At 45.3% G+C, this 24,810-nt stretch overlaps 1 protein-coding gene across 16 annotated transcripts in view; it reads left to right on the top strand.

Annotated features, from left to right (window-relative positions):
* Positions 1 to 24,810, top strand: part of NRXN2 (neurexin 2) — a 2,907,124-nt gene that overhangs the window by 2,795,985 nt on the left and 86,329 nt on the right. For all 16 annotated transcript variants that reach the window (XM_040327841.1, XM_040327834.1, XM_040327835.1 and 13 more), the window contains one exon: positions 22,287 to 22,365. In XM_040327841.1, coding sequence (XP_040183775.1) covers positions 22,287 to 22,365 — 79 coding nt within the window. The remainder of the gene's footprint in view (positions 1 to 22,286; positions 22,366 to 24,810) is intronic.

Below are 24,810 nucleotides of genomic sequence, written 5' to 3'. Positions count from 1 at the left end.
GCAGCCGTATCCACACAAACATGGTACGGATCATACTTCTTTAAAGTGTCATAATGTCTTGTACGCCTATAATTTTGTGGAACGTGCGGGGCTTCGGTGATCCACTCAAGTGTACCATGGTCTCCACCTCCCTTAGAAAACATCTTTCCACGGTGTGTGTGCTGCAGGAGACTCATTTGACCTCAGAGACGGTCTCATGGTTGGGATTTGCTTGGGCGGGTTAGGCGTATCATTCCACCCACACCTCTTATTCTCGGGGTGTGAGTGTCCTGATACATAAATCCTTGGAATTCCAGGTGCTTGAATCCAGGATTGACCAGGAAGGGAGGTTTGTGTTTTTATTGTGCAGGGTTTACCAGCTGACGCTGATTTTGGTGGCGTTGTATATTCCGTAGCCATTCAACCCACTGATTCTGCGTACCCTTTTGACTTTTCAGCTGAATAGCCCGGGAGTACCCTTAGTCTTGGTAGGTGACCTAAATGGTATAATTGACCCTGCTCTGGATAGACACCCTCCCCCGTCAGCTAGCTTTACGAAGCCGAGACCTGCTTTGGCTTAATTTATAGAGGAGGTGGGATGGGCGGATCCCTGGAGAAGTAAGAACACCCTGGAGAGGCAGTTTTCGTGCTTCTCTAAGGCGCATATGTCCCTGTCTCAGATTGGCCTATGCCTCTGTTCAAGACCGGCCTCCCAATATATTGAAAACGTACAGTACCTCCCTAGGAGTATCTCGGATCACTTTCCCCTTTTACTTTACTTGAGGGTCAGGCCGGAGCCTAGTCTGCCAAGAGCGTCATGGAAGCTGAACGCTTTCTGGCTAAATCTATTTCCCTCCCACACTAAAATTGAGGATGATATTGCTGCATACTGGCAGGGGCATGCGGACCATCCCGATTTGGGCGCCTCTTGGGATGCTTTTAAAGCTTTTCTGAGGGGTGTGTTTATATCGGAGGTGAATGCCATTAAACGTAACACAGCGGCACATAGAGAACAGGCGGCCCAATTGGTTAAGAGCCTTGAGGCGGAATACATTGCTAATTCTGGGGAGGGATCCCGTGAGGCGTGGATAGCTGCCCAGGATGCGCTGAGTAGGATAGACGCTTCCGGGGCGGACAAAAATCGTTTTTTTAATAAACTTGCCTTTTATGAGGAGGGAGAACAGACGGGTAAACTCCTGGCCAAGATTGTTAGCTCTCAGCAGTCGTCTCCATCTATTGGGGCCCTGCGTACTGCATTGGGTGGGGTTGTGAACTCTCCGGACTTGGTGATGCGTGAGCTGGTGGAATTCTATGCGAAACTCCATACGGCTCAAAACCGACACATACATTGGAGGAGGTTCTCGCACTTTCTGCAGGGGATAGAACTACCGTGTTTGACGGAGTCCCAGGTGGAAACTCTTGAAGCTCCCATCACTATTGAGGACTGTTACTGCTACCAATTCCTTTCCCAACTCTAAGGCACCTGGTGACGATGGCATCCCGATCGAGGTATACAAACAATATGGGGAAGTTGTATTGCCAAGGCTACTGGGCACTCTGAACTCAGCTAGGGAGTTGCAACAACTCCCGGATTCTATGAGGCAGGCCAGCATAATTTTGCTACTTAAACCCGGGAAGGATGCACTAGACCCGGGATCTTATAGGCTGTATTCGCTTTTTCAAACAGATATAAAAATACTTGCCAAAGTCCTGGCTAATAGGCTAAATACAGTAATAGTGTTCATTATTCACCCGGATCAATCTGGCTTTATACCGGAGAGATCCACAGCCGTCAACCTCCGTAGGTTATTTCTCAATATGCAGTTACCGGCGGACAATGCGGGAGATAGGGCATTGCTGTCACTCGATGCCCACAAGGCCTTTGATAGCATCGAGTGGCAGTATTTGTGGGCTACTTTGGCAAAATTTGGATTTGGGCCGGTGTTTTTATCATGGGTCCAACTCCTGTATAATTCCCCATCGGCGGTCATCAGAGAGGCGGACAGGGTTTCTTCTCCCTTTCGGCTGAACTGAGGCACTCGACAGGGGTGCCCCCTGTCGCCTCTGTTGTTTGCTATTGCCATAGAACCTATGGCGGCATTGGTACGTTCCAACCCCTTAATAACCGGATTTAGATATGGTCAGATACAAGAGAAACTCATGTTATATGCAGACGATACCATGCTGCTGCTGGGGGACACCTCAGGCTCCCTGAGTGAGGCTATGACAGTGATTCAAAACTGTGGCTGAAACTCCGGCCTGACAATCAACTGGACTAAATCCGCGATTATGATGTTAGACGCTGTGGATCTGCAGGGCCCCACGTTGCAGAACATTCCGGTGGCCACTAAATTTAAATACTTGGGTATCTGGGTCACACCACAACCCTGTGATTATATTACTCTGAACCTCTCCCCCTTGCTAGGTCGGATTAGGGACAAGTCCAAGGTATGGTCTAGGCTGAAGATGTCACTGGTAGGCAGGGTGAACCTCACTAAAATGATATTCATGCCACAACTTTTGTATATTCTCCATAATACCCCCATGGTGATCCCACTGAAGTTCTTTAGGATAATTAATTCCCTGTTCTGGGCTTTCCTCTGGCTTAACAAACCCCCTGGAATTAAGCTGGAACAGCTACAAAAACCCAAGGAGGCGGGAGGGCTGGCCCTTCCTAATCCATGGCTTTACTATTTAGCGGCTCAATTACAACACATAGCCAGGGCTATATCTAAGGGGAAGGATACATCAGTAACTGCCCTACTGAAACACACTTCGGGCTCGGACGCGGTAGTCACGGGTTTAGAGGCATTGCAATTTGCCAAGTCAAACAGGCTCTTCCCCACATATGCCCTGATACAGAAGAGATACGGAGTTATCCATTTGGTTCATATCTTTTCGGGTGGCCGCTTGCGCCCTTTTGTGGAGCTACGGGAGCGGTTCGGATTGCCCCAGTCAATGCACTTTCATTATTTGCAGTTAAGCCATGCAGTCAGGGCTCAGGCGGGTGACAACCCATGGACCCTCTCTCCCGCCCCAATTTTTCATTATATGTCTGAAGTAAACTGTTTGAAGGGATTTATCTCCAGCTCATATGCCATGTTGCTTTCCTAATTTTTACCGGGTTTCCCCGCAAGAGTGTTGTCTTCTTGGGAGAGGGATGTGGGGGCGTTTGAAGAGGACCAGTGGGAGGAGGCATTGCTTGCAGTGCAGGGGTGTTCGCTCAACACTGCACAACGCCTGTCACAGTTGTTCATTGTCATGAGAGTGCACTTCACACCAGCGAGATTGCTCAAGATGGGTCTGGTTGGGGATGATAATTGCCCCAGATGTGTGCGTGACCGCGGGGACCTTATTCATCTACTGTGGAGGTGCCCCAAGCTGCACCTCTACTGGAGTGGGGTTCTTAAAACTCTGAATGAGGTATTCTTGGTTAGGATTCCACAAAATCCTAAACTCTGTGTGTTGGGTATTCTAGACGATTTGACACTGGATGATAACCAGAAACAAGTCATTGGTAGAGCCCTCTTTCAGTGGCTACTCTACCTAGTTAGACGGCAAAAGGGAATTAAGAGTTAAGAGGTAAAAGAAAAAGGGATAGCTAATAATGTCCTTAAGTAGATTATCAAGAGAGAAAGGGTGTATGGTGTTGGGCCCCTAAAGAGATAATATTAAAAACAAAAAAGTAATTCCCCTGGATAGTGATAGATATAGTGATGAAGAATACAAAGATGGTGTAATGTTTTTTTTTTTTTCTTTCTGCCTTCCTGAGATTTGAAATAAGTCTCGTAACACATTGGGAAGGGCTTCTTTAGGGGGGAGGGGAAAAGGGGGTGGGGGGTAAAGGGTAGAAAAATATTTGTATATGTCTTTTTATATGTATGTTGTGAAAAAATTCAATAAAAAAAGTATCTGATTAAAAAAAAAAAAGAGCCCTCTTTCAGGCGCGTAAACTTATCCTCCAGCACTGGAAGGCGAGTGATACTCCTAGGCTGAGGGAATGGATAGCACAGATGGTTGAATGCCCCGGGGTTGGCCCCGCTTGAAATGGTAATGGACAGACTACTTCTTTAGTGGGGGCACGGGGGAATCACAGTTATGATGTGTAGCTGCGGGTGAACTAGGATTGGTCTTGGACAGGGAGGGGGTAGGGATGTGGTTGTCTGGCTGTTTGTTTCATTGATCTCTGCTGAATAGTGAAATGTGAGAGGTCCATGTTATTTGTAATTCATATTATATACTTTTGTTCATTTGGTGATATGTATTGGCTGTGATTTCAATGTTGGACAGAATGTCTGTCCTTATGCAACTGTAAGTATGCTTTTCTTCTGTTTATTATCATTTGTGCCAATAAACATCCTTTTTTTCCCATGAATCTCAAACTCTCGCATGAGATTAGGGAGCGAGATGGCTAGGTTTGCAAGGGAGAACATTGGATCGTCGGCATATGCAGAGACCTTGTATTGTGTTTTGTGGGAGGCTATACCGATGATACCCGGGTTTGCTCTAACGTGGCATAGGAAGGCTTCCAGGGATAGGGCGAACAGCAAAGGCGAGAGTGGGCAGCCCTGTCTGGTTCCGTTAGTGAACCGAAAAGCATCCGATGTTACCCCGTTGGCCCGAACTCTGGCAGTCGGGTCGGAATATACAGCGGAGATCCAATTAAAAATTTTCTCCCCTATGCCTATATGCTCCAGCGTCTTAAACATAAACTCCCACCTTTCTCGGTCGAACGCCTTTTCAGCGTCCGTCCCGATAAAGACGCATGGCATTTTCCTAGATCTGGCTATGTGTAGTAGATTCAACACCTTGATGGTGTTGTCTCTGGCTTCCCTGGATGGCACAAAACCCACCTGGTCAAGATGTATTAAATATAGTAGGTGTTGTTGCTTGCAATCTGGTGGCTATGATTTTAGTGAACAGCTTCAGGTCAGTGTTCAGTAAGGAGATAGGGGGTTGGTTGCCGCATTGGGTCGGGTCCTTCCCCTCTTTTGGTATGACTGTTATTTGTGCTTGCAGCGTGGTTCTGTGCAATTTCTTTCCCGAGCTAAGGGCGTTAAACAGTGTGACTAATTGTCCGCCGAGTGGTGGGAGAAGGGTCCTATAGTAGGGGATGGTAAAGCTATCTGGGCCTGGCGCTTTCCCCGGTTTGGTGGCTTTTAATGCCAGTTGGAGTTCCGGTAAAGTGATGGGTTCTTCCAATAATTCTTTAGCTTCAGAGGATAGGGTCGGCATGAGGGAAGATGAGATGTAATCTGGAGTCGGGTCAGGGGAAGGTCGTGTATAGGGATTCATAGAAAGTTCCAAATTGTGATTTGTGAACTTTGTGAAATGTGTGATTTGTTGGGGAGGGACGCCGTCCGTCCCGAGTGGGAAATAATACGAGGGACATAAGAGGCCAGTTTCTGGGCCCGTAAAGACTGTGCTAGCAACCTCCTGCACTTGTCGCCCGACTCATATATTTTGCTCCTACAAATTTGTATTGCCGCTTTGGCCTTGTAGTGCAATAGATCAGTAATTTGCCTACGTGTGTTATCTACCTCGAGTCCTATATCTGCCGTCGGGGTCTGTTTGTGTTTCGTCTCCAGGGTCTGCAATTTGTGTAGTAGGGAGGACAGTTGAGCTGATCTCAGTCGTTTAAGTCTGGAGCCGTGCTTGATAAATATCCCACGGATCACGGCTTTATGGGCCTCCCATACCACCCCTACGTCTCCATCTGGGGTGCTATTGGTCGAGAAGTAGTGACCGATATCCTTCTTAACGTCAGCTAGTGTCTCTACGTCTTGCAATAAACTTTAGTCTCCATGGGGGTCTGTGTGTTTTGAGATCGTCCGAGATGGTTTATTGCATAGTGATCGGGGCATGGTCTGTCCAAGTAATAGACCCAATAGCGGTGTCTCTAACGGCATGCAGTTGTCTGTGGGGAATCAAAGTAGTCGATCCTGGAATATGTCTGGTGTGGTCTGGATTGGCTAAATATTTACCCAGCAGATCACCCCATTGGTACCTCTCTTTCTTTAGTCTATAAAAAGCCGCTCTATTTTCATGTTCAATGAGGTCCCTTAATTCTCCTTTTTAGAATAACAGTACGTTCAGCTTCATGATCACCTGTTTGTTTATGGCTCTGTTCGAGATCAAAGATTGTTTTATGTAACTCATCACATTTCCTCCTGCTATCTTTTTTTTTTTGCTGTTCCGATTGCAATCAGAATGCCCCTAATGTAGGCCTTGTGAGCCTCCCATACTAATGATTCTGACATATGTTCTGAGCTATTTGCTTTAAAGTACAGTTCTAATTCCCTTTTAATCCCATCTATGACCTCTTCATCTTGCATTAGATCTTCATTGAGTCTCCATATTCTGTTATTCTTTGGTGTTCCCTCTATTTTTAAATTGATTGATACAGGAGCATGATCCGACAAAGTCACTATTCCAATATCAGAACCAGTCACAGCATCCAGTGATCTATGGTCCACCAAAAATAAGTCGATTCTTGAGTACGTCCCGTATACAGCTGAGCGGAATGAGTAGTCACGTATTTTCGGATGTTGTATTCTCCAAACATCCATCAGTTGGTGTTGGTGTAGCTTCTTTTTAAGTGATTTCCGCTGTACATTCCCAACTCGCTGCACACGTGACAAACTATCGACATCTGGATCCAGGCATTTAAAATTCATGAATCTATCGATGACCCCCTTAAGAAATTTAATAGGATTTTTGTTTGGACCATAGATATTCGCTATGGAATAGTCTACTTTGTTTATTTTGCCCCTAAGAAAAAGATAGCGCCCCTCGGGGTCTACCATTCTCTCCCCCAGGGCAAATCTTACTTCCCTGGCAAAACCTATGGCGACTCCCTTTGCACGTTTAATCGGTGAGTCCCCATAATACCATAATGGGTATTCATATGAACATATTTTAAGAAAGATCCTGCAAAATATGTGTTTCTTGTAATAGTACTACATCCGCTTTGAGATATTTTAGTTCTTTCAGAATAATACCCCTTTTTGTGGGATTGTTCAGCCCCCGTACATTATACGAAAGTATCTTTAAAGTTCCTATACTATCTACCAGGTGTTCGCCCTTCTCACACCCACCATTTTATTGTGTGTCCCTAGTTGATTCATATAAATATTTTTGGTGTATAGCATCGGTACAAAGCCACAACCAGTGTCTTATTACTGAAAATTCAGAAAGAAGAACCCCAATCCATGCCCACCCTCCCTCCAACCCCACTTCCTTCCCCTAACCCTCTCCCCCACTCCTCTACCACCCCCCTCCCACAATGTCCCGTACCAGGCCTACCCATCCAATCCCTCTCATGTTGGGGGAATTCAGCCTTCAAAAGGCTCAAGGATCCGTGGCCCTCCTTCTCCATCCGGCAATACGGTTCTCCTCCCAGAGGTTGAGCTCTGTGGGTCCCCTCTGGGACTGCTGCTACCTACCCCCCACCCCTGAAGGGGGGGGCCCACACCCCTCCCCAAACTTATGCCACTTATTAATTAACACTTACTCCTTGCCGCTCCCCCCCAACTCACCTCAACTCACCCAGCTGTGGTTCTTAACCCATTATCCCTCCCCGTTTCTACAGTAGGCCCCCCTTGGACCAACCCCTATTTAGTTTTATTTCTGTTCGATTGTATATTTATTTTCCTCTTTTGTTTCCTGAGAAGGTGCCATGTCTGTTGTTCAGGTATTGCATTTTTATTAATATTTTTTTTTTCTAGTAATGTCGGCGATCAGTAGGGGTTAAATGTGCCCTAATGTGTGATTCTTACTGTGGGGGGCATGGCTTGGCATGTGACTTCACTGATCGTCATTTCCCTATGACAGGGAACAGACGATCAGTGACAGTCTGACTAGGAAGCACAGGGAGAGGTTTGTTTACACTTACCTCTCCTCGTTTTTCCTCTCTGTGACCCGATTGTGGGACAACGGCTGCGATCGGGTCTGCTGTTCTCACGGGGATGTCATGGAGCAGAGGACCGGGTCGTGAGCGCGCCGCCAGCAGCGCACTCGCGACCCATGGCTGGGATCTTAAAGGAAACGTACATGTATACCCTCTCGACGTATATCATTGTGCAGCGGTCCTCAAGCTCATTGTTTAGGACTCTTAACCACTTACTTTGTCCCTGCCACAGGTTTTTCTGCTGAAATCAGACAGATCAATCTTCACCCATTACAGCAGGCTTTGTGTGCCAACCTTCAGGGATATGGGTTCCTACTTAAAGGATACCTCTCCCCTGGGCCTTGTAAAAGACTCTTACCAGGACTTTTAGCGAAGTAGCGAAAGTGCTGGATCCTAGAGCCCAGTCCTCCGAAGAGAGACATTACAGGCAACACCTCATGCATAAGGCCCAGATCCCATCCAGTTTTTGCTTAATCTTTGGCATCTTGAATGGGTCCAAAAGCTGTTTTTACCCCCAGAGAGATTTCCTTTAGCATCCTATCGCGTCCAACACCATTTAGACACTGTCGAAAAAACTGAGATACTTCCCTGATGGGAGGGGTTATATGGAGGGGAACTGTCTTCAATTGGTTGTGTCCAATCACCGCTGGTGACCCTTAACCCATTATGTAATGACTGTCTCTGTGTCCTGTGGTGTACGATAAAGAAATATATTTTTTCTAACACCCTAGAAAATAAAATGGCTGTTGTTGCAAAACATTTTGACACACCATATTTGCGCAGTGGTCTTACAAGCGCATTTTTGAATAGAAAAATAAGACAACACTAAAGTTAGCCCAAATTTTTTTATATTTTTAAAGATTATGTTATGCCAAGTAAAGTGATACCCAATATGTCACGCTTTAAAGTTGCGTCTGCTCGTGGAATGACGACAAATTTTTACCCTTAAAAATCTCCATAGGCAAAGTTTAAAAAATTCTACAAGTTGCATGTTTTGAGGAGGCCTAGGCTAGAATTATTGCTCTAGCTCTACCGATCACGGCGATACCTCACATGTGTGGTTTGAACACTAGGAGTTACTGGGAGTTACTCACGTATGCGTTTGCTTCTGCACGCGAGCTTGGCGATACTGGGCTTGTTTAAATTTTTTATTTATTTTTTATTTTGCCTTTTTTTGTATTTCACACAAATGTTGTCGTAAATTCACTATGACGAGCTGAGAAAAATTAAGTTCAATGATCCCGAGCATGCGTTGAATTGATTCCAAGCATGCGTAGGATTTTTGCGTCGGAATTGCATACAGACAAACTTTTTTTGTCGGAAAAATTGAGAAACGGCTCTCAAACATTTGTTGTCGGAAAATCTGACAGCAAATGTCCAATGGAGCCTACACACGGTCGGAATACCTGGCCAAAAGCTCTTATCGAACATACGTGGGTATGACAATGCAAGATTAAATATCAATGGTTTACCATTTCGTGTGCCACAGTCATTCATATACTGTAGATCTTTGGACTGCACCATGAGGCTCCATGCACACTGGGCTTAGAAAAATGCCTGTTCTCTTTGGAGTCAAAAACATCCATATAGAGTATGTTTTGTACAAAGTTTAGAAGAGTTTAGGAGAGTTTTACATTTTTTTTTCTGCCAGTGAGCTCCAATCAGAAACGCGAATGAGAAGGTTTTTTTTCCTGCCTCTAAACGTTGTTCTCAAAATATGCCTCTTATAGAGGCACCACTGCATATCCCTCACTCCCTGGTCCCACTAAGGCGACCCTCAAAGTATGGGCTATCGCTCGGAAGAGGTTCCTAAACCCTCTTAAATACTCTCCCATTTGCCCACTGTGGGGGAACCCCTCCCTCCCTCACTTTCGGATGGGATTAAGATTCTCCAGGATGTTATCCACTCAGTGTCCTTGCTCTCTTTCCAAGACTTAGTTGACAAGTATGGACTTCCAGGGAGGATGTTGTTCGATACTATCAGTTGAGACACGCAGCCAGAGCTCAATTCCCCCAGACAGTTAGGTTGAAAACAGACTCTTAAGAAAACTCTCTCTACTCTATATCTTGCCCTCCTAAAGGTCGACTCACCTAAAATGAACGCTTTTTGGGAGAAGTGGCAGACTGATATTCCCAGTCTGGATAGGGATACCTGGGAGGAATGCTTTGAGGATGGGTCAAAATTGGTAGTGTCCTCAAGGGATAAGTTGTTGCAAACCAAATTCCTACACCGAGTTTATTACACGCCTCAGAGACTGCATCAGATCTACCCACATAGGTCACCGAATTGCCTCAGATGCCACTCCCCTAGTGGCACCTTTTTGCATATGTTCTGGTCCTGTACCTCGGTTATGACATTTTGGGCAGCGGTCTTTGAAAGTATCAATATACATCTCACACTGTCACTTCCGGTGTCGCCTGAGAAGGAGAGGAGGTGGGTGGACTCAGAGTGCAAGGCAGCACTGGATAAAGGCCTTGCTCCTCTCTGCCTCGCTCTGAGAGTCTCTGCGAATGTGACATCACTGGTTACTAGACACCAGGTGGGGCGGCCCTGGCAACCAGTTTGGCAATCGTTTATTAGGGTGGCTGTGTGTCCTTATTTCATTTCGGGACACTGTATTGTCCTGGAATGAAGGTGCCCGGGACACAAATATGACTTGCGGGACAATCTGGGACACGTGGGCACCCTACCGCAAGCACCCTAGCCTCCCCTAGGTGCATACCACGGTGAATTTTTATACAGATTTCTCTGCGGGAATTGCAAAAAAGACACAAGACCGTTACTGATATCTGTCGGAGACTCCGTGAGTGTGTGTCAGGAACGTTACTTACCGAGGCCGAGATGCCAAGGGCGGCTCACCTTTGCGACTCGATGCGATCCACCCGCTGGGGTTTGAGACAGAAGGAAGGACGCACCAAGAGGCACCGGGTCCAGTGGCAGGAGGGAATCCAAGGTGGACCGGGAGCTGGATAGCTGAAGCTCACTGGAGGCTGTTCAGAAGCACACAGGAGTCCAAAACTGTCCAAACTGAAGGTGCTCAAACAGGAACAAGACTGAAGAGTAATCCAGAGAACAAGCCGAGGTCAGGGGTTGGAGCAGGTAGGGTATCCGAAGTTCAAAGCCAAGGTCAGGGGTAGAGAAGTCAGACAGTCCAAATTTCAAGCCGGGGTCACAGGGTTGGGGAGAGCAGCAATCCAGAGAGCAAGCCAAGGTCAGGAAAACAGGATATCCACAGATAAGGTTTCCAGTAGCAAACACTCCAAACACTGACAACGAACCAGCAATTTGCAAGGAGGAAGGGGCTGGCTTAAATAGGCCGCTGATTGGTCCAAAGTAGCACAGGTTCAGAACCAGGCTCCAACGGACAGCAAGACGAATAACACTGAGCAGTGGCTCAGAGGCAAAGACCTGGACCAGCAATGGGGAGGTCCTGGGTTCGATTCCACCCAGAGCCAACTGGGGAATGTGACCGTGAAAGGTTAGTGCCCTGACAGTGTGCCATCAAATACTATACCCAAGTCGTCTGAGGGTCCCTCGTGGTGGATCTGTACGATTTCTTTGATAATCCAGAAGACGCAGATGCCTGGCTGCTTATACTGAAATGAGTCTCCTGTGCTCCCTGGGGGGGGGTCAATGTGTGAAGGCCTGAGCATGTGAGGATGTGACAGCTGTTTACAGTGTTTTATGCACAAGCACTGGGTTATATGTTTCATGGTCTGAAGGACCAAGGCATGAGGCCTGAGCAGTGAAGCTGTAAATAGAGCCAAGAGACTGACTGTGCACTGACTATGGAGAACTTAATAAAATAACTATCAAGAACTGCTATCCACTTCTGCTTATCCCAGAACGTTTCCAGAGGTTTTGCACTGCTTGAGTCGTCACCAAGTTGGATTAACGGGTGCCTACAACCTGGTCCATATCTGTGAAGGTGACAAGTGTAAAACTGCCTTCCGAACACAATTTGGGCACTTTGAGTAGCTCGCAATAGCATTTGGACTCTGTAACACTCCTGTCACCTTCCAGAATTTTGTAAATTATATTTTTAGAGAATGTTTTGACCTTTTTCTGATTGTGTATTTGGACAATATTTTAATCTCTTTAGCTTCCTTAGAATTTTACCAAGTCCAAGTAAAGAAAGTGTTTGCCTCGCTGAGAATGCACGGTCTGTACGCAAAAGCGGAAAAATGTGAGTTCAAAAAGCAATCTATTTTTGGGACTTGTCATTTCCACCGACGGAATCACTATGGACCCCCAGAAAGTCTCTGCTATTCTTAAATAGAGATGGCCCGAATGACCCCCTGTTTGGTTTGTGGGAGAACTTTCAACATGGCAAACATTTGGAACCGAATAAAGAACCCCATTGAAGACTATGGGACTCGAACTGGAAAAATCAAAAGTGCCCATTTTGAAGGCTTATATGCATGGACATACAATGATTATGGGGGTCTGTGTACTGCATAAGTGGACATATTAGTAAACACAAAGTTTGTAAAAAACATAATTTTTAAAATGAGCAGTGATTTACTGATGTTTAATGTGAAACCATCAAAATGAGAAATAAAAATAAAAAATTTATTTAAATATCCCCTTATGCCGCATACACACCATCACTTTATGTGATGAAAAAAACCGACACTTTCTGTGAAGTAAAAAATGACGTTTTTGAAACTTCAATTTTCAAAGACGAAGTTGCCTACACACCATCGTTTTTCTCACAATGTTCTTGCAAAGTGAGGTTACGTTCCACCACGTTTTACCATTGAAGCTTGCTTCATAAGTAGCTTCTGGGCATGCGTGGATGAAAAAACGTCTTAGAAAACGACGTTTTTTGCTACACACAGTCAATTTCTGTGAAGTAAAAAGTGCACTTTTGAAAAACGACACATAAAATTGAAGCATGCTTCAATTTTTTTTGGTCGTTTTTTACAAGACATAAAACAACGTTTTCCCCCACACACAGTCAATTAAAGTGACGTTTTTAAAAACGTCATTTTTTTTCATCACATAAAGTGATGGTGTGTACGCGGCATTAGTCTGCCTGTAGTGTGGCACATCTGTATTGTGTATAGAGCCAGCTGCAGCAATAATGACATTTATAAAGCCAAAGAAATTAAATGTTTACAATCGATCTTTCTTTGATTTATAAACAATTACTTGGGGAGCCCGTCTGTATGATGAGGCCACAATTTAGTGCACTCGGAACAAGATTAGAGATTTTTGGGATAAATTCAGGTATCTGTTTCAGACTTTGGATAGAAGTAACAGGTGCGGACAAATTGGGCTTTGGGTGTTGGTGGTGCCTTCACACTGTAACCCTAGGCAGACTAAGGGGATATTTAAAGGATTTTTTTATTTTTATTTCTTGATGAAACACACCATCAATTTAAATGACCGTGTGTGGGGGAAAACGTTGTTTTATGTCTTGTGAAAAACGACAAAAAAAATTGAAGCATGCTTCAATTTTTTGTGTCGTTTTCCAAACGTCGTTTTTTTGTTTCACAAAAAATCACCGTGTGTAGCAAAAACGACGTTTAAAACGACGTTTTTAAACCCGCGCATTATGCTAGTTATGAAGCGAGCTTTAATGGAAAAAAGTGGTGAACGTAACCTCGCTTTGCTAGAGCATTGTGAAAAAACTATGGTGTGTAAGGCAACGTCGTTTATGAAAATTGAAGTTTCAAAAACATCGTTTTTTACTTCACAGAAAATGTCGTTTTTTTCCATCACATAAAGTGATGGTGTGTACACGGCATAAGAATTGGCCTTGATATCAAAAATTGCAATGATATGCACATGTCAAACAGGTGCGGAAAAATGTGTCTTTGGGTGCCGGTGGTGCCTTTACACCATAACCATATACAGGTACTCTTGATGAAAGCAAGAACTGGCCTTGCTGTCAAAAATTGCAATGATATGCACCTGCACATGCGCTCTAAACATCCGGATGGCTCTCTCTCCACGATCGCTGGGAGAAGGACACCCATTCCACCGGCGCCACCCCTGCACCCACAAGGGGGAGGCGGGGCCTCGAGTAATTTGCGGGGCCCTATGCAACTTGCGTAGTGAGCATATAGAGCGGATCAGCTCTGGCGGGAAGGCTCGGCCCTGCCCACTAGAGCTGTGAGTCCAAGAGTGAATAGCGCAGAGGAATCAGCTGAGCTCATACAGGTACAGATCGGAAGATTTTTTACATAACACAGAGACACTGGGTATTATGGTACAGGGGGGATAAGATCATTTAATTGCAGTGGATAAATAACCACTTTAATCGGCGACATCGGCATCAGGGACTTGATAGCTGCTGCTATTTCAGGACCGATTCATTTTGATAAATGTCAGCTGGTCCACAGATGTGCTCTTCTATCTGTCACAAAACCTCCGGCAGCACTGAATGCCTGTTCGGAAAACACACTGGATGCAAGGCAGCCAAGAAGCTCTATTGCATACTGGGCAAGTCTGTGCCAGTGGTCTATTCTCATGACCCAGTAACCAAGTGGATCTTCAATTGGAAAGCTCTCCATATATGTTTTCGCCCCTAGATAATCTCCCAAAATATAATGAAGATGCTGCAGATGGGATGTGGAAGCTGACAGCCCTGGGCCCCAAGGAGTACAAAAAATTTGAAATGCATCATTGAAGCGGCCTCCTTCTCCATTGCATCTCTCTTGTACAACAGAAGCCTCAAAACTACATTTTCCACCAGACTGTAACCTACCAGAGTCAGAAAAGGTGTTACATAAACACTTCTTTAAGGTGTCCTTAAGAGTATCATCTTCTTCTCCCTCCCTGTGGGGATGGTATGAGTTCTGAGACTTTCCCCTTGTAACGGTGGTCAAGGAGGGTTGCCAACCAATAGTGATCCTTCTCCTTGATGCCACATATTCTCAGGTACTTTTGCAGGCTTTGGTGAATGAGGGAGCCCATGCACCATGCACATGTGGAGACATGAGAAGCAGAGTCCTGCTTCTTCCCAGCCACGTACTACTCCCAATGGTTCGTGGGATGAAAACTATCTGTTAAGAATTGAGGTAGTTGAGGTATGTCTTGCTCTGCTTCAGTGCCTCCAAAGCTGCCAGAATACTCCTCCTCCTTCTTCTTCCTCTCCTCTTGTGTCCCCTAGACAGACCAGCTGAAGCATTGCATGGCACCTTTCAGCCTGACTCATTGAATTGCCCCTTGAACGCTTAAGGGGTTCTTGTGGTTCATGGAGGAGGAGGAAGGAGTGGAGCTGACAAATCTACCATCATCACCACTAGCTGTATGGAAATGTGGCAGCACCTTCTAGACTACAGTAATGTTGACTGGTTGTGCTAGCATTTGTTCTTTTCGGAATTGTAATTATACAACACTGGATGTGCAGGTTGGTAGAAAATGTTTTACTTTTTTGTTAAGATCACGTTGTATAATTATCACAAGGCTAACAGTTTACACCAAAATGTCAGAAATGTCTTGCAATGTTCAATAAAAATCATTGAAACAGAAATGTGGCAGCACAACAAGCTGCAGCACTGAGCTCTGTCCTGCATCCTTCCAAGTTGCAAGCAGAGTTACCCAGTGTGCCGTGAACAAAATAAATCATCCCTGATCATGCTTTCTGGACCACGTTTCAGCAGTAACGTGTACCTTGCAGGCTGACTGCCTTGCCCAATGATGCCACAACATTGCCTTCCATGTGATGATAGACAGCTGGAATAGCCTTACATGAAAAGAAATAGCATCTGGGAACCTGCCATTGTGGTACAGCACATTCTGCGAATTCACAGAAGGGGCAAAATTCACCAGATGGAAAGGCAGGGGTTGTAAAGCCAGCAGCTTTGACAAGCTTGAATTTAGACGCTGGGCATGTGGGTGGCAGGGACTGTATTTTTTTATTCATTGCAGCAGATGGGACAGAGATATTTGTCTTCAGCTGGTGGTGTGGTACTGGCAGATGTGCTGCAAGGACCTGGGAAATCCTGTCAGTGGAGGCTGCTTAGAGGTCCTGAGGTTTAGTGGGGATAGACCGGAAAGGTGAGGAGGAACAGAATTGCATCCATTTTGTGTGGCTTTCAGGTGCTTTAACATCCCAAAATGGGTGCAAGGAGGAGCACTTTCACCATACAGTATGTGTTGCATGGTGCCTACATGGGATAGGCAAAATTTCAACATTGTTCTGATGAATTTGGAAATATTTTGTGTAGTATCCATGGACAGCGATACCAACTTAGGGGCAGATTCTCGTCCAGCGGCGTATCTTTGCCCGGGCGTAACGTATCCGATTTACGTTACGCCTCCGCAACTTAGACGGGCAAGTGCTGTATTCTCAAAGCACTTGCTCCGTAAGTTGCGGCGGCGTAGCGTAAATCGGTCGGCGTAAGCCCGCCTAATTCAAATTTGGAACAGGGGGGCGTGTTTTATGTAAATCTTCTGTGACCCGACGTGATTGAAGTTTTTCACGAACGGCGCATGCGCCGTCCGTGGAAATCTCCCAGTGTGCATTGCTCCTAATACGCCGCAAGGACGTATTGGTTTTGACGTGAACGTAAATTCCGTCCAGCCCCATTCACGGACGAGTAACGCAAACGACGTAAAATTTTCAAATTTCGTCGCGGGAACGACAGCCATACTTAACATTGGTACGCTGCACTTACGCCACCATATAGCAGGGGTAACTATACGCTGGGAAAAGCCTAACGTAAACGGCGTAACTTTACTGCGTCGGCCGGGCGTACGTTCGTGAATTTGCGTATCTAGCTGATTTACATATTTTGACATGTAACTCAGCGTACACGCCCCTAGCGGCCATCATAAATATGCAGTTATGATCCGACGGCGTAAGAGACTTACGCCTGTCGGATCTAATAGATAGCTATGCGTAACTGATTCTAAGAATCGGGCGCATAGATACGACGGCACAACGCAGAGATACGACGGCGTATCTGGAGATACGCCGTCGTTTCTCCACTGAGAATCTGGCCCTTACTTTGTAGTTTCGTTCCTATATTTCACTTGCAACAGAAGATTTATAAACACATGTTGCAGTACGTTTGCCCACACCAGATCGCATGGTACTTTTGTACCATGTGGTCCGGTTACAGTGCATTTTAAAAAGTAGTGCATGCACTACTCTTGTTGCAGTGTGATGTGATTTTTAGCCCATTCAAAATTGCACCGCACAGAACATCATGTGATTTGCACAAGAACACACAGCACTTTTTTGTGCGATCCATGTGCAGGCATGGTATGAACCAGCCCTGAATGAGCTAAAATCGCACCACACTGTACCAAAACTAGTGCATGCACTACTTTTTAAACCACACTGTAACCGGATTGCATGGTACAAAAGTACCATGTGATCAGGTGCGGGCAACCGCACTGCAACATGTGTTTGGGGTGTCATTAACTTTCTATTAACACCCCCTTCAGATCGCAAATGGAGTGTGTTTTACAGTATAAATCGCACAAAATGGCACCATGCATTTCTGTGCTATTCATGTGCGGGCATGGTGTGAATGGGCACTTAGGGTACACATCGGACCTACGTATCAGCTGCCAAGCATCAGACATGCGAAGGCTGGCCATACATTATAAAAACAAATTGTCCAACCAGAGAGTTCACACACCTTTCCCAGTGGCATTGTTATGGAGGTGTTAGGGGGTGCGGGCCGCACCCGGGTGACATTGACAGAGAAGTGAAACCAGTGCCGGAACAAAGGGGAGGTGACAGAGTGCAAGCAGTGCTGGCTAAAGTCTGCCTGATGTTGGTTAGGCATGCACAGAGGTGCACAGATCACCACCGAAGTCCAAGAGAAGAGACCTTGCACAGTGCGCTTGTAGACCTGCAGCGGGAACCGCATTGGTGGCCGGCCCATATTGAGCACAGGGGCACTGCTCCCCCATAGCTAGTAATAAAAAAAAGTGGTCCTGTAAGGAGCCAGTCACGCTGTCCCTGACTGACTCCCAGTCCCTGTGTGTTGCTGCTGGCTGGGTTGCATCACTGGGAACCCCTCATAAATGGCACAGCAGGTGTCCAGATCTGGGAACTCCATACAGGGATGGTGGGAATCTCTTCTAATGGGCACAGCAGTCAGCAGGTCTACAGACATGGGGACATCTGATGTAAAGGGGGACTCTGATGTGAACACCTGATGTACTGTATAGGAGGGCTCTGATGGTGACACCTGATGTAAAGGAGGATGCTGATGGGGACACCTAATGTAAAGGGGGACTCTGGTTTGGACACCTGATGTTAAAGGGGGGCACCTGCTGTAAAGGGAGACTCTGGAATGAGGCTGCATTTGATTGGCACAGTGGGGTTGCAATTGAGGGGGAACAGTTTTATCTAGCAGTAATAATATGTAGCGCCTGGTTACTTCAAAGTACCGGTGCTATTTAAATTTAGAGGGAGATCAGAGTGTTAATTGAACTCTGATCCAGTTAATGTGTTCAAACTTAGGTCTCTGTCTCAGCTTGGCTGTGCTGTGGGCTCATTCTGTTGTTGCTGGGGTGCTCTTCTCACCCCAGCACAGTAGGTGGCAGCAGTGGAGTCAAGTTTTGGGTGCTCTTCCACAGCAGCCAATCCAGAGGGTTGAGCCTCGCTGTGCATGCTGAGGGAGGGTTTTTTATGGGGCAGACGCCATTGGTTCTGGGTCTTCTTCTTTAAGTGCGGCACCCACCTTTAGGGTGACTGCACCACGGCGCCCCAGCGTTATGGCCTACTGGTCCGGGGCATATGTGCCACGCGGTGTTCCTGGTTCCGGGACCATGTTGGTCTGGAACATTTAAGCTGTGGCATGGAGCCCAGTGGTCAACTGGGTTCCCAATCCTGAAGATCCCAAGCGGTATAGCTGTTCGGTGGGGAGTCCATCTGAGGAGAGCCAGTGAGAGGCTGGCGATCCAATAGGGTCTCGACAAACCACCGGGGATCGAGGTATCCGGACACTGAGAGGCTGGTCACCTGTCAGTCGGTACCTGAAAGCAACTTGAAGGAGATCCAGGCGTAATTCTATCAAGGAGGTTCATCTCCGTAACCACAATCAGGAGGGCCTGTGGCAGAGGTTTCTCTCCGAGTCCATTCCAGGAGGGTCTGTGGCAGAGAATTTTCCCTAAAAGGTTTCACTTCATTCCAGGAGGGTCTGAGGCAGAGACTTTTCCTTAAAAGTTTGAGCAATACTCTGGCTGCCGGGTCAGTGAGAGAGGCCTGTCCAGGTACGCTATTCCCACTCAAGCAGGAGTGGCGCAAGAAGTGTTACATGTGGGACCAGGATTGTTTCCCTATTGCTATGCCTGAATTTGCTATTTTTCTTCTCCTTTCAACTGTACCTTCTTCACCACAAGTTTGATTGTTTTTACCCAGCTGGGTAATAAAGAGCACAACAAAAGACACCTGTCGTGGACATTCCGTTACTACTACTGCACCATACACCCCTAAGACGGCGGGGGAGCCATGAGGAGCCACCCAAACTGAACAAGCAGCTCCTTCGGGGGTAGTGCTACAAATACATAATCACCTGATAAACCTATGAATCACCTATTTACAGGGCATTTGCAGGCGCATTAACAGTTTAATTTTTCAATTTGCTTGCGCTCCTCCAAAAATGTTGAGCACCAGCCACCACATACTGGAATGCTTCTGCACTCAACACTATTAAACATCCATTGCACTTCCACTCTGCCCGACAGATTATTTCTAGTCCCCGCCTCTGACATGATGTCATACTAAGGCCGGGACAGGAAGAGAGAGAGGCGCGCGAGGAAGAGTCTGAGAGAGAATGTTGTCTGGCTAAAATAAGTGAGCAGACAGAGGCAGTGGCTGACTGACAACTCATGGGGCCCCCCGGCAATAGAAGATTATGGGGCCCCTGGGCTTACAGATGGCCACCATGCCAGGAGACAGTGCAGAGGCGGGGCAGCTAAAATCTTGGGATTTTCACATCAAAAGCATGTCGGTTTCGGACATATCAGAGACAGATGTAAAGAAAGCACAGGTTTTTACATACTGTCCCTGGTTTTACTGAGCCTGTCAACAATGATGGGGCCCCCTAGTGGCATGGGGCCCTTGGGCAATGCCCGGGTGCCTCAATGGTCAGTCCGCCCCTGGACAGAGGAGAATATATATTGCTTAACAATGTAATGCTGCAGTGACTCAGCCATAAAACTTTTCCAGTGCCCTGGACAAGTTTACTCCTTGGGGAGTGTGGTGGGCTTTGTAATTGGAGGTGAAGGGGCATTAATTAACTAACACTGCCATTACCCAATAATGTGCAGCATGAAGGGGTTAATGTACTTATGTTGGTCACTGATGCATTAGTGACCAGTGACAGTTTATTAACCCCTTTGTGCTGCATTAGTGGCCAGTGTCAGTGTCAATTAACCCATTCATAATACAACACAAAGGGGTTAATAAACTGTCACTCGTCACTAATGCATCAGTGACCAGCATAAGTACATTAACCCCTTACACTGCCACTGGCCACTAATGCAGCACAAAGGTGTTAATTAACACTGCCATGGATCACTAATGCAGTAGTGGCCAGTAGCCACTTTGTGCTTTAGAAGTGGTCAATGTTAATTAACTCATCAATGCTGCCGAGTTTTAAAATATCATATTGCCACTGACCACCTTTGATGCTGGTTATTATTGCAGCTACTTCACCAATGTTAAGGTATCATTGGAGAAACTGGCACCAGTGCTGGAGGTTATTATTGCAGAAAATGTCACCAATGCTGGGGGTTATTATTGAAGAAACTGGCACCAATGCTGGGGATTATTATTGTGGAAACTGGCACTAATGCTGTGGGTTATTATTGTGGAAACTGGCACCAATGCTGGGGGTTATTGCAGAAACTGGCACCAATGCTGGGAGTTATTCTTGCAGAAACTGGCACCAATGCTGTGGGTTATTATTGCTGAAACTGGAATCAATGCTGGGGATCATTAGAGAAACTGGTACTAATGCTGGGAGTTATCATTGCAGAAAATGGCACCAATGCTGGAGGTTGTTATTGCAGAAACCGGCACCAATGCTGTAGGTTGTTATTGCAGAAACTGACACCAATTCTGGGGGTTACTATTGCTAAAACCATCACCAATCCTGTGGGTTATTATTTCTGAAACTGATACCAATGCTGGGGGTTATTATTGCAGAAACTGGCACTAATGCTCTGGATTGTTATTGAAGAAACTGAAACTGATTAGTAATAATATTGTTATTCAAATTTGCTACTGTTGCCATTATATACAGTGTTATGTGGGAAAAAATTATTTGGGGTGACACCATGTTTTACTGCCCCAGGTGACACCAACCCTAGTGACACCACTGTTCTTTCCGCTGAGCTATTGTGTTGTGATGGCAGGGAGACTTCCCCTCCGTCAGAAGGCTATAGCCGACAGCACTAATTGATTGGAAAAAACCTGACAGGGTTTCCACTTCTACTTAACTTCTGTATAAATATACAGTGTTATATGGGAAAAAATTGTTTGGGGTGACACCATGTTTTACTGCCCCAGGTGACACCAACCCTAGTGAGTAGTGACACCACTGTTCTTTCCGCTGAGCTATTGTGTTGTGATGGTAAGGAGACTTCCCCTCCGTCAGAATACAAATCAGTAACGCAGGCTATAGCCGACAGCACTAATTGATTGGAAAAAACCTGACAGGGTTTCCACTTCTACTTAACTTCTGTATAAATCAGCCTGCCCATACATGGTTTGAAATTCAGTCAGTCCCTGCTGAACAAGCCAAGTTTCAATTCATATAGCAAATATGCACTTCTCTGCCTGTCATTAAGGTGTACTGCTCTCTGGTTTCTCAGTAAAGACATTCACACTGCTCTGCCATTATTGAGTGCTGCAGACATAGGGCTCTAGATGAACAAATACCCTGCAGTGTCCAATAGTGTTTTTAGGTGTTTTTTAATTTTATTTTTACATATAGTTACCAGAGTCACTCTGGTGATCAGGATGTTATTTTTTTACATAATTCTGAAATAATTAATGGCTTTAATTCATGACTGTGGTTTACTGTAATTCAAGGTTACAGGGCCACTGTGATTGGCCGTGTAAACCATGTAATCACTGTGACCAATCACTGAGATCACAATAGTAATTAATGAATCATGAATGGATGCTATTTATAAAAAATATTTACTTAGTGAGCATGTGATCGCTAGGTTTGGTCATAGAGAATACATGATACCTGGGCTGACCACAGCATCATGGTACCAATCGCTCAGTTCTGTGCCACTCTTATTACAATAGGACAGACCGCAAGTGGTTTATATAAATATTGCTTATTTTAAAGTAAACCAGAAAAACTAATGTTTCTGGTACATTATATATTTAAACTGAAACAATCACATCCACTTTGAGTTTTTGATGAAATAGCAAAAAATAATCTCCCTTTTTTCCTTACCCAGAATTCTGATGATCTTCTGGTTGCATCAGCTGAGTGTCCTAGTGATGATGAAGATTTGGAAGAGTGTGAGCCCAGCACGGGTAAGACACAAACTGTAACATGTATCAAATTATTAAATAGACAGACAACATAAGCAAAACTCTTAAGAACTCATTTAAAAGAAGCAACCGGAAAACAAACACTCATATTTAGAGTAACTAAAATGAGTATCTGGATTTAAGAAGATTTTCTGTGCAGAAATCCAATGTGTGTATTAATGTAGAGGATTATTTCCAGAACTGAAGGATAATTTACTTAGCTACATGAATGCCACGTGAAGAGGTTACAATATTATAGAATATTTGATTCACCTACATTTGCATGTTGGGTTTGTACATAACAATGTTTTTTAGATAAACACAACGGTGTCTATAATAAATGTTATTTTCCTGACTGACCGTTTCCAAATGAACCAAAATATTTTAGATTCATCAAGTGGCTAGCAAAGTGATAGCATTACCATTTCTGATCATAGTAGGTCTATATACATTGCTCCTAAAGCAATCATTAGTGGATTGCTTTTTAGAGTGCGGCTAAGCACCTAATGCCACATACACACGGTCGTTTTTTGTGATGAAATAAAACAACGTTTTTCATCATGAAATAAAACAAAGTTTTTCTAACTTCATCATAAAAAACGACGTTGCCCACACACCATTGTTTTCTGAAAATGCTCTAGCAAAGCGCAGTTACGTACAACACGTACGACGGCACTCTTTTCCATTCAAGCTCCCGTCTCATAACTTGCTTCTGAGCATGCGCGGGTTTAAAACGTAGTTTAAAACGTTGTTTTAGCCCACACACGATCATTTTTTATGACACAAAAAACGACATTTTGAAAAACGACATATAAAATTGAAGCATGTTCAAATATTTTTTTGGTCGTTTTTTAGAAGACAAAAAATGATGTGAAGCCCACACATGATCATTTTAAATTACGTTTTTAAAAACGTTGTTTTATTTCATCACAAAAAACGACCGTGTGTACGCGGCATAAGGTCAGTTATTTAGGAGGCAATCCTGCCACATCCTTTGTATTTTTTTCCTTTTTGCCTTTTTGACAAACAGCAGTTTATAATACAGATGTGCTGCAACTGTAAGCCAAGAATTTCTGCTCACAATTGCAGCACATGCTCAACATGTTTGAATTTGAATGCTCAATGCTCAACATGCTCAACATTTGAATGCTCAACATGTGCCGCTAAATAAAATGCCAAATTCAATTAGGAAAGCATTGCATCTGCATCTCGGGTGACAGATTGTCAGTGTAGCTGTCTGCTCATACCTCATAGTTCTCTCATTCACAGAACTCAGTGAATGAATGATGTTGCTAAGTGGCCCACTGTCACAACAGGGGATCAGGGGGTATGTGGGCGAGTACTAACCCTTTGTAGATGACTGAGCATTTTGTGCTGATCCCTGTGCTCTGTAGAGTGCATTCTCCTGATTTCTGCACTCAGCGTGTTACCCACTCATAAGCCCTGACTTTCTGTACAGGTAACATTGCGTTATGCTCCCAGTTTAACTTTTAAGAAGTATGAAGGACAATTCATTTTTTGGCAAGATCAAAGGGTATTTTTTCTACTTGCTAAAAATACATACACCTAACACTTGTACTACACTTGTATGTTCATTACATACTTCTGATCGCTGCACTATGTATTTAGGCCCACGTTATAGGCTCTTCCCATTGTTTTACTGCAATTTTGACACACCCATACACCACCTCATAATTCTCCTCTTGGTGATAAGATACGTCCAGCAAGATAGGCTGTACAAAGGCCTCATCACGGTCCCTAATTGACGGCCCGGCCTGTATGCTGTTTCCGTCCACTAAACTCCTCCACCCAGGATTGGGACAAGGAAGGGAGAGAAGGTACATATGCCTCAGGCACCTTGTCTCCATGTAGAAGCATGAGCACACTTGAAGTTCCAGCAGCTCCTTTCTGCCTCTTATAGTAAGAGAAGACAAGCATACTGTCACGGTCTGGAGTCAGGCTCAGAGGCCAGTAGCTATAGCAGCAGAGCGGATATTCACACAGGTCACCCTGGCTGATGACACGGGTTCACCTGAGGTGCGGGGTCTAAGCACTAACCGGTATTCACCAGAGCTCCTGATGGTGGATATGGGCTTTGCTGTGTCTTAGTGCCAGGTCGTGGTCTTCAGGATAGCCCCACCAGGAGGTGAGCAAGCCTGGGTCCAGAAGCAGATATAACAAGCAGAAGCGGAGTCGGGGAACGAGCCAAAAGTCGGTAACCATTGCAGGTTGGGATCCACAATACTTGGTAATGATAGCGCAGTTCTTAGGCAATCAAGGACTACTAGGCAGGTTAGCCAGGCTGTGTACTTGCGGTTCAGGTGGTGGCTGACTGACGGTGCTGGAGGTCCTGGTGGTCCAGATCAGGGATGGCCTGTAGCAGGGTGCTGGCTGTGGAGGGATGGCCTGTATAGGAGTGCCGGTTGTGGTGGTGGCTGCGGATTCCCA

This window comes from Rana temporaria, chromosome 11 (assembly GCF_905171775.1).
Source record: "Rana temporaria chromosome 11, aRanTem1.1, whole genome shotgun sequence".
In the NCBI taxonomy this organism is placed as follows: domain Eukaryota; kingdom Metazoa; phylum Chordata; class Amphibia; order Anura; family Ranidae; genus Rana; species Rana temporaria.
This window is presented reverse-complemented; position numbering and strand designations above follow the sequence as displayed.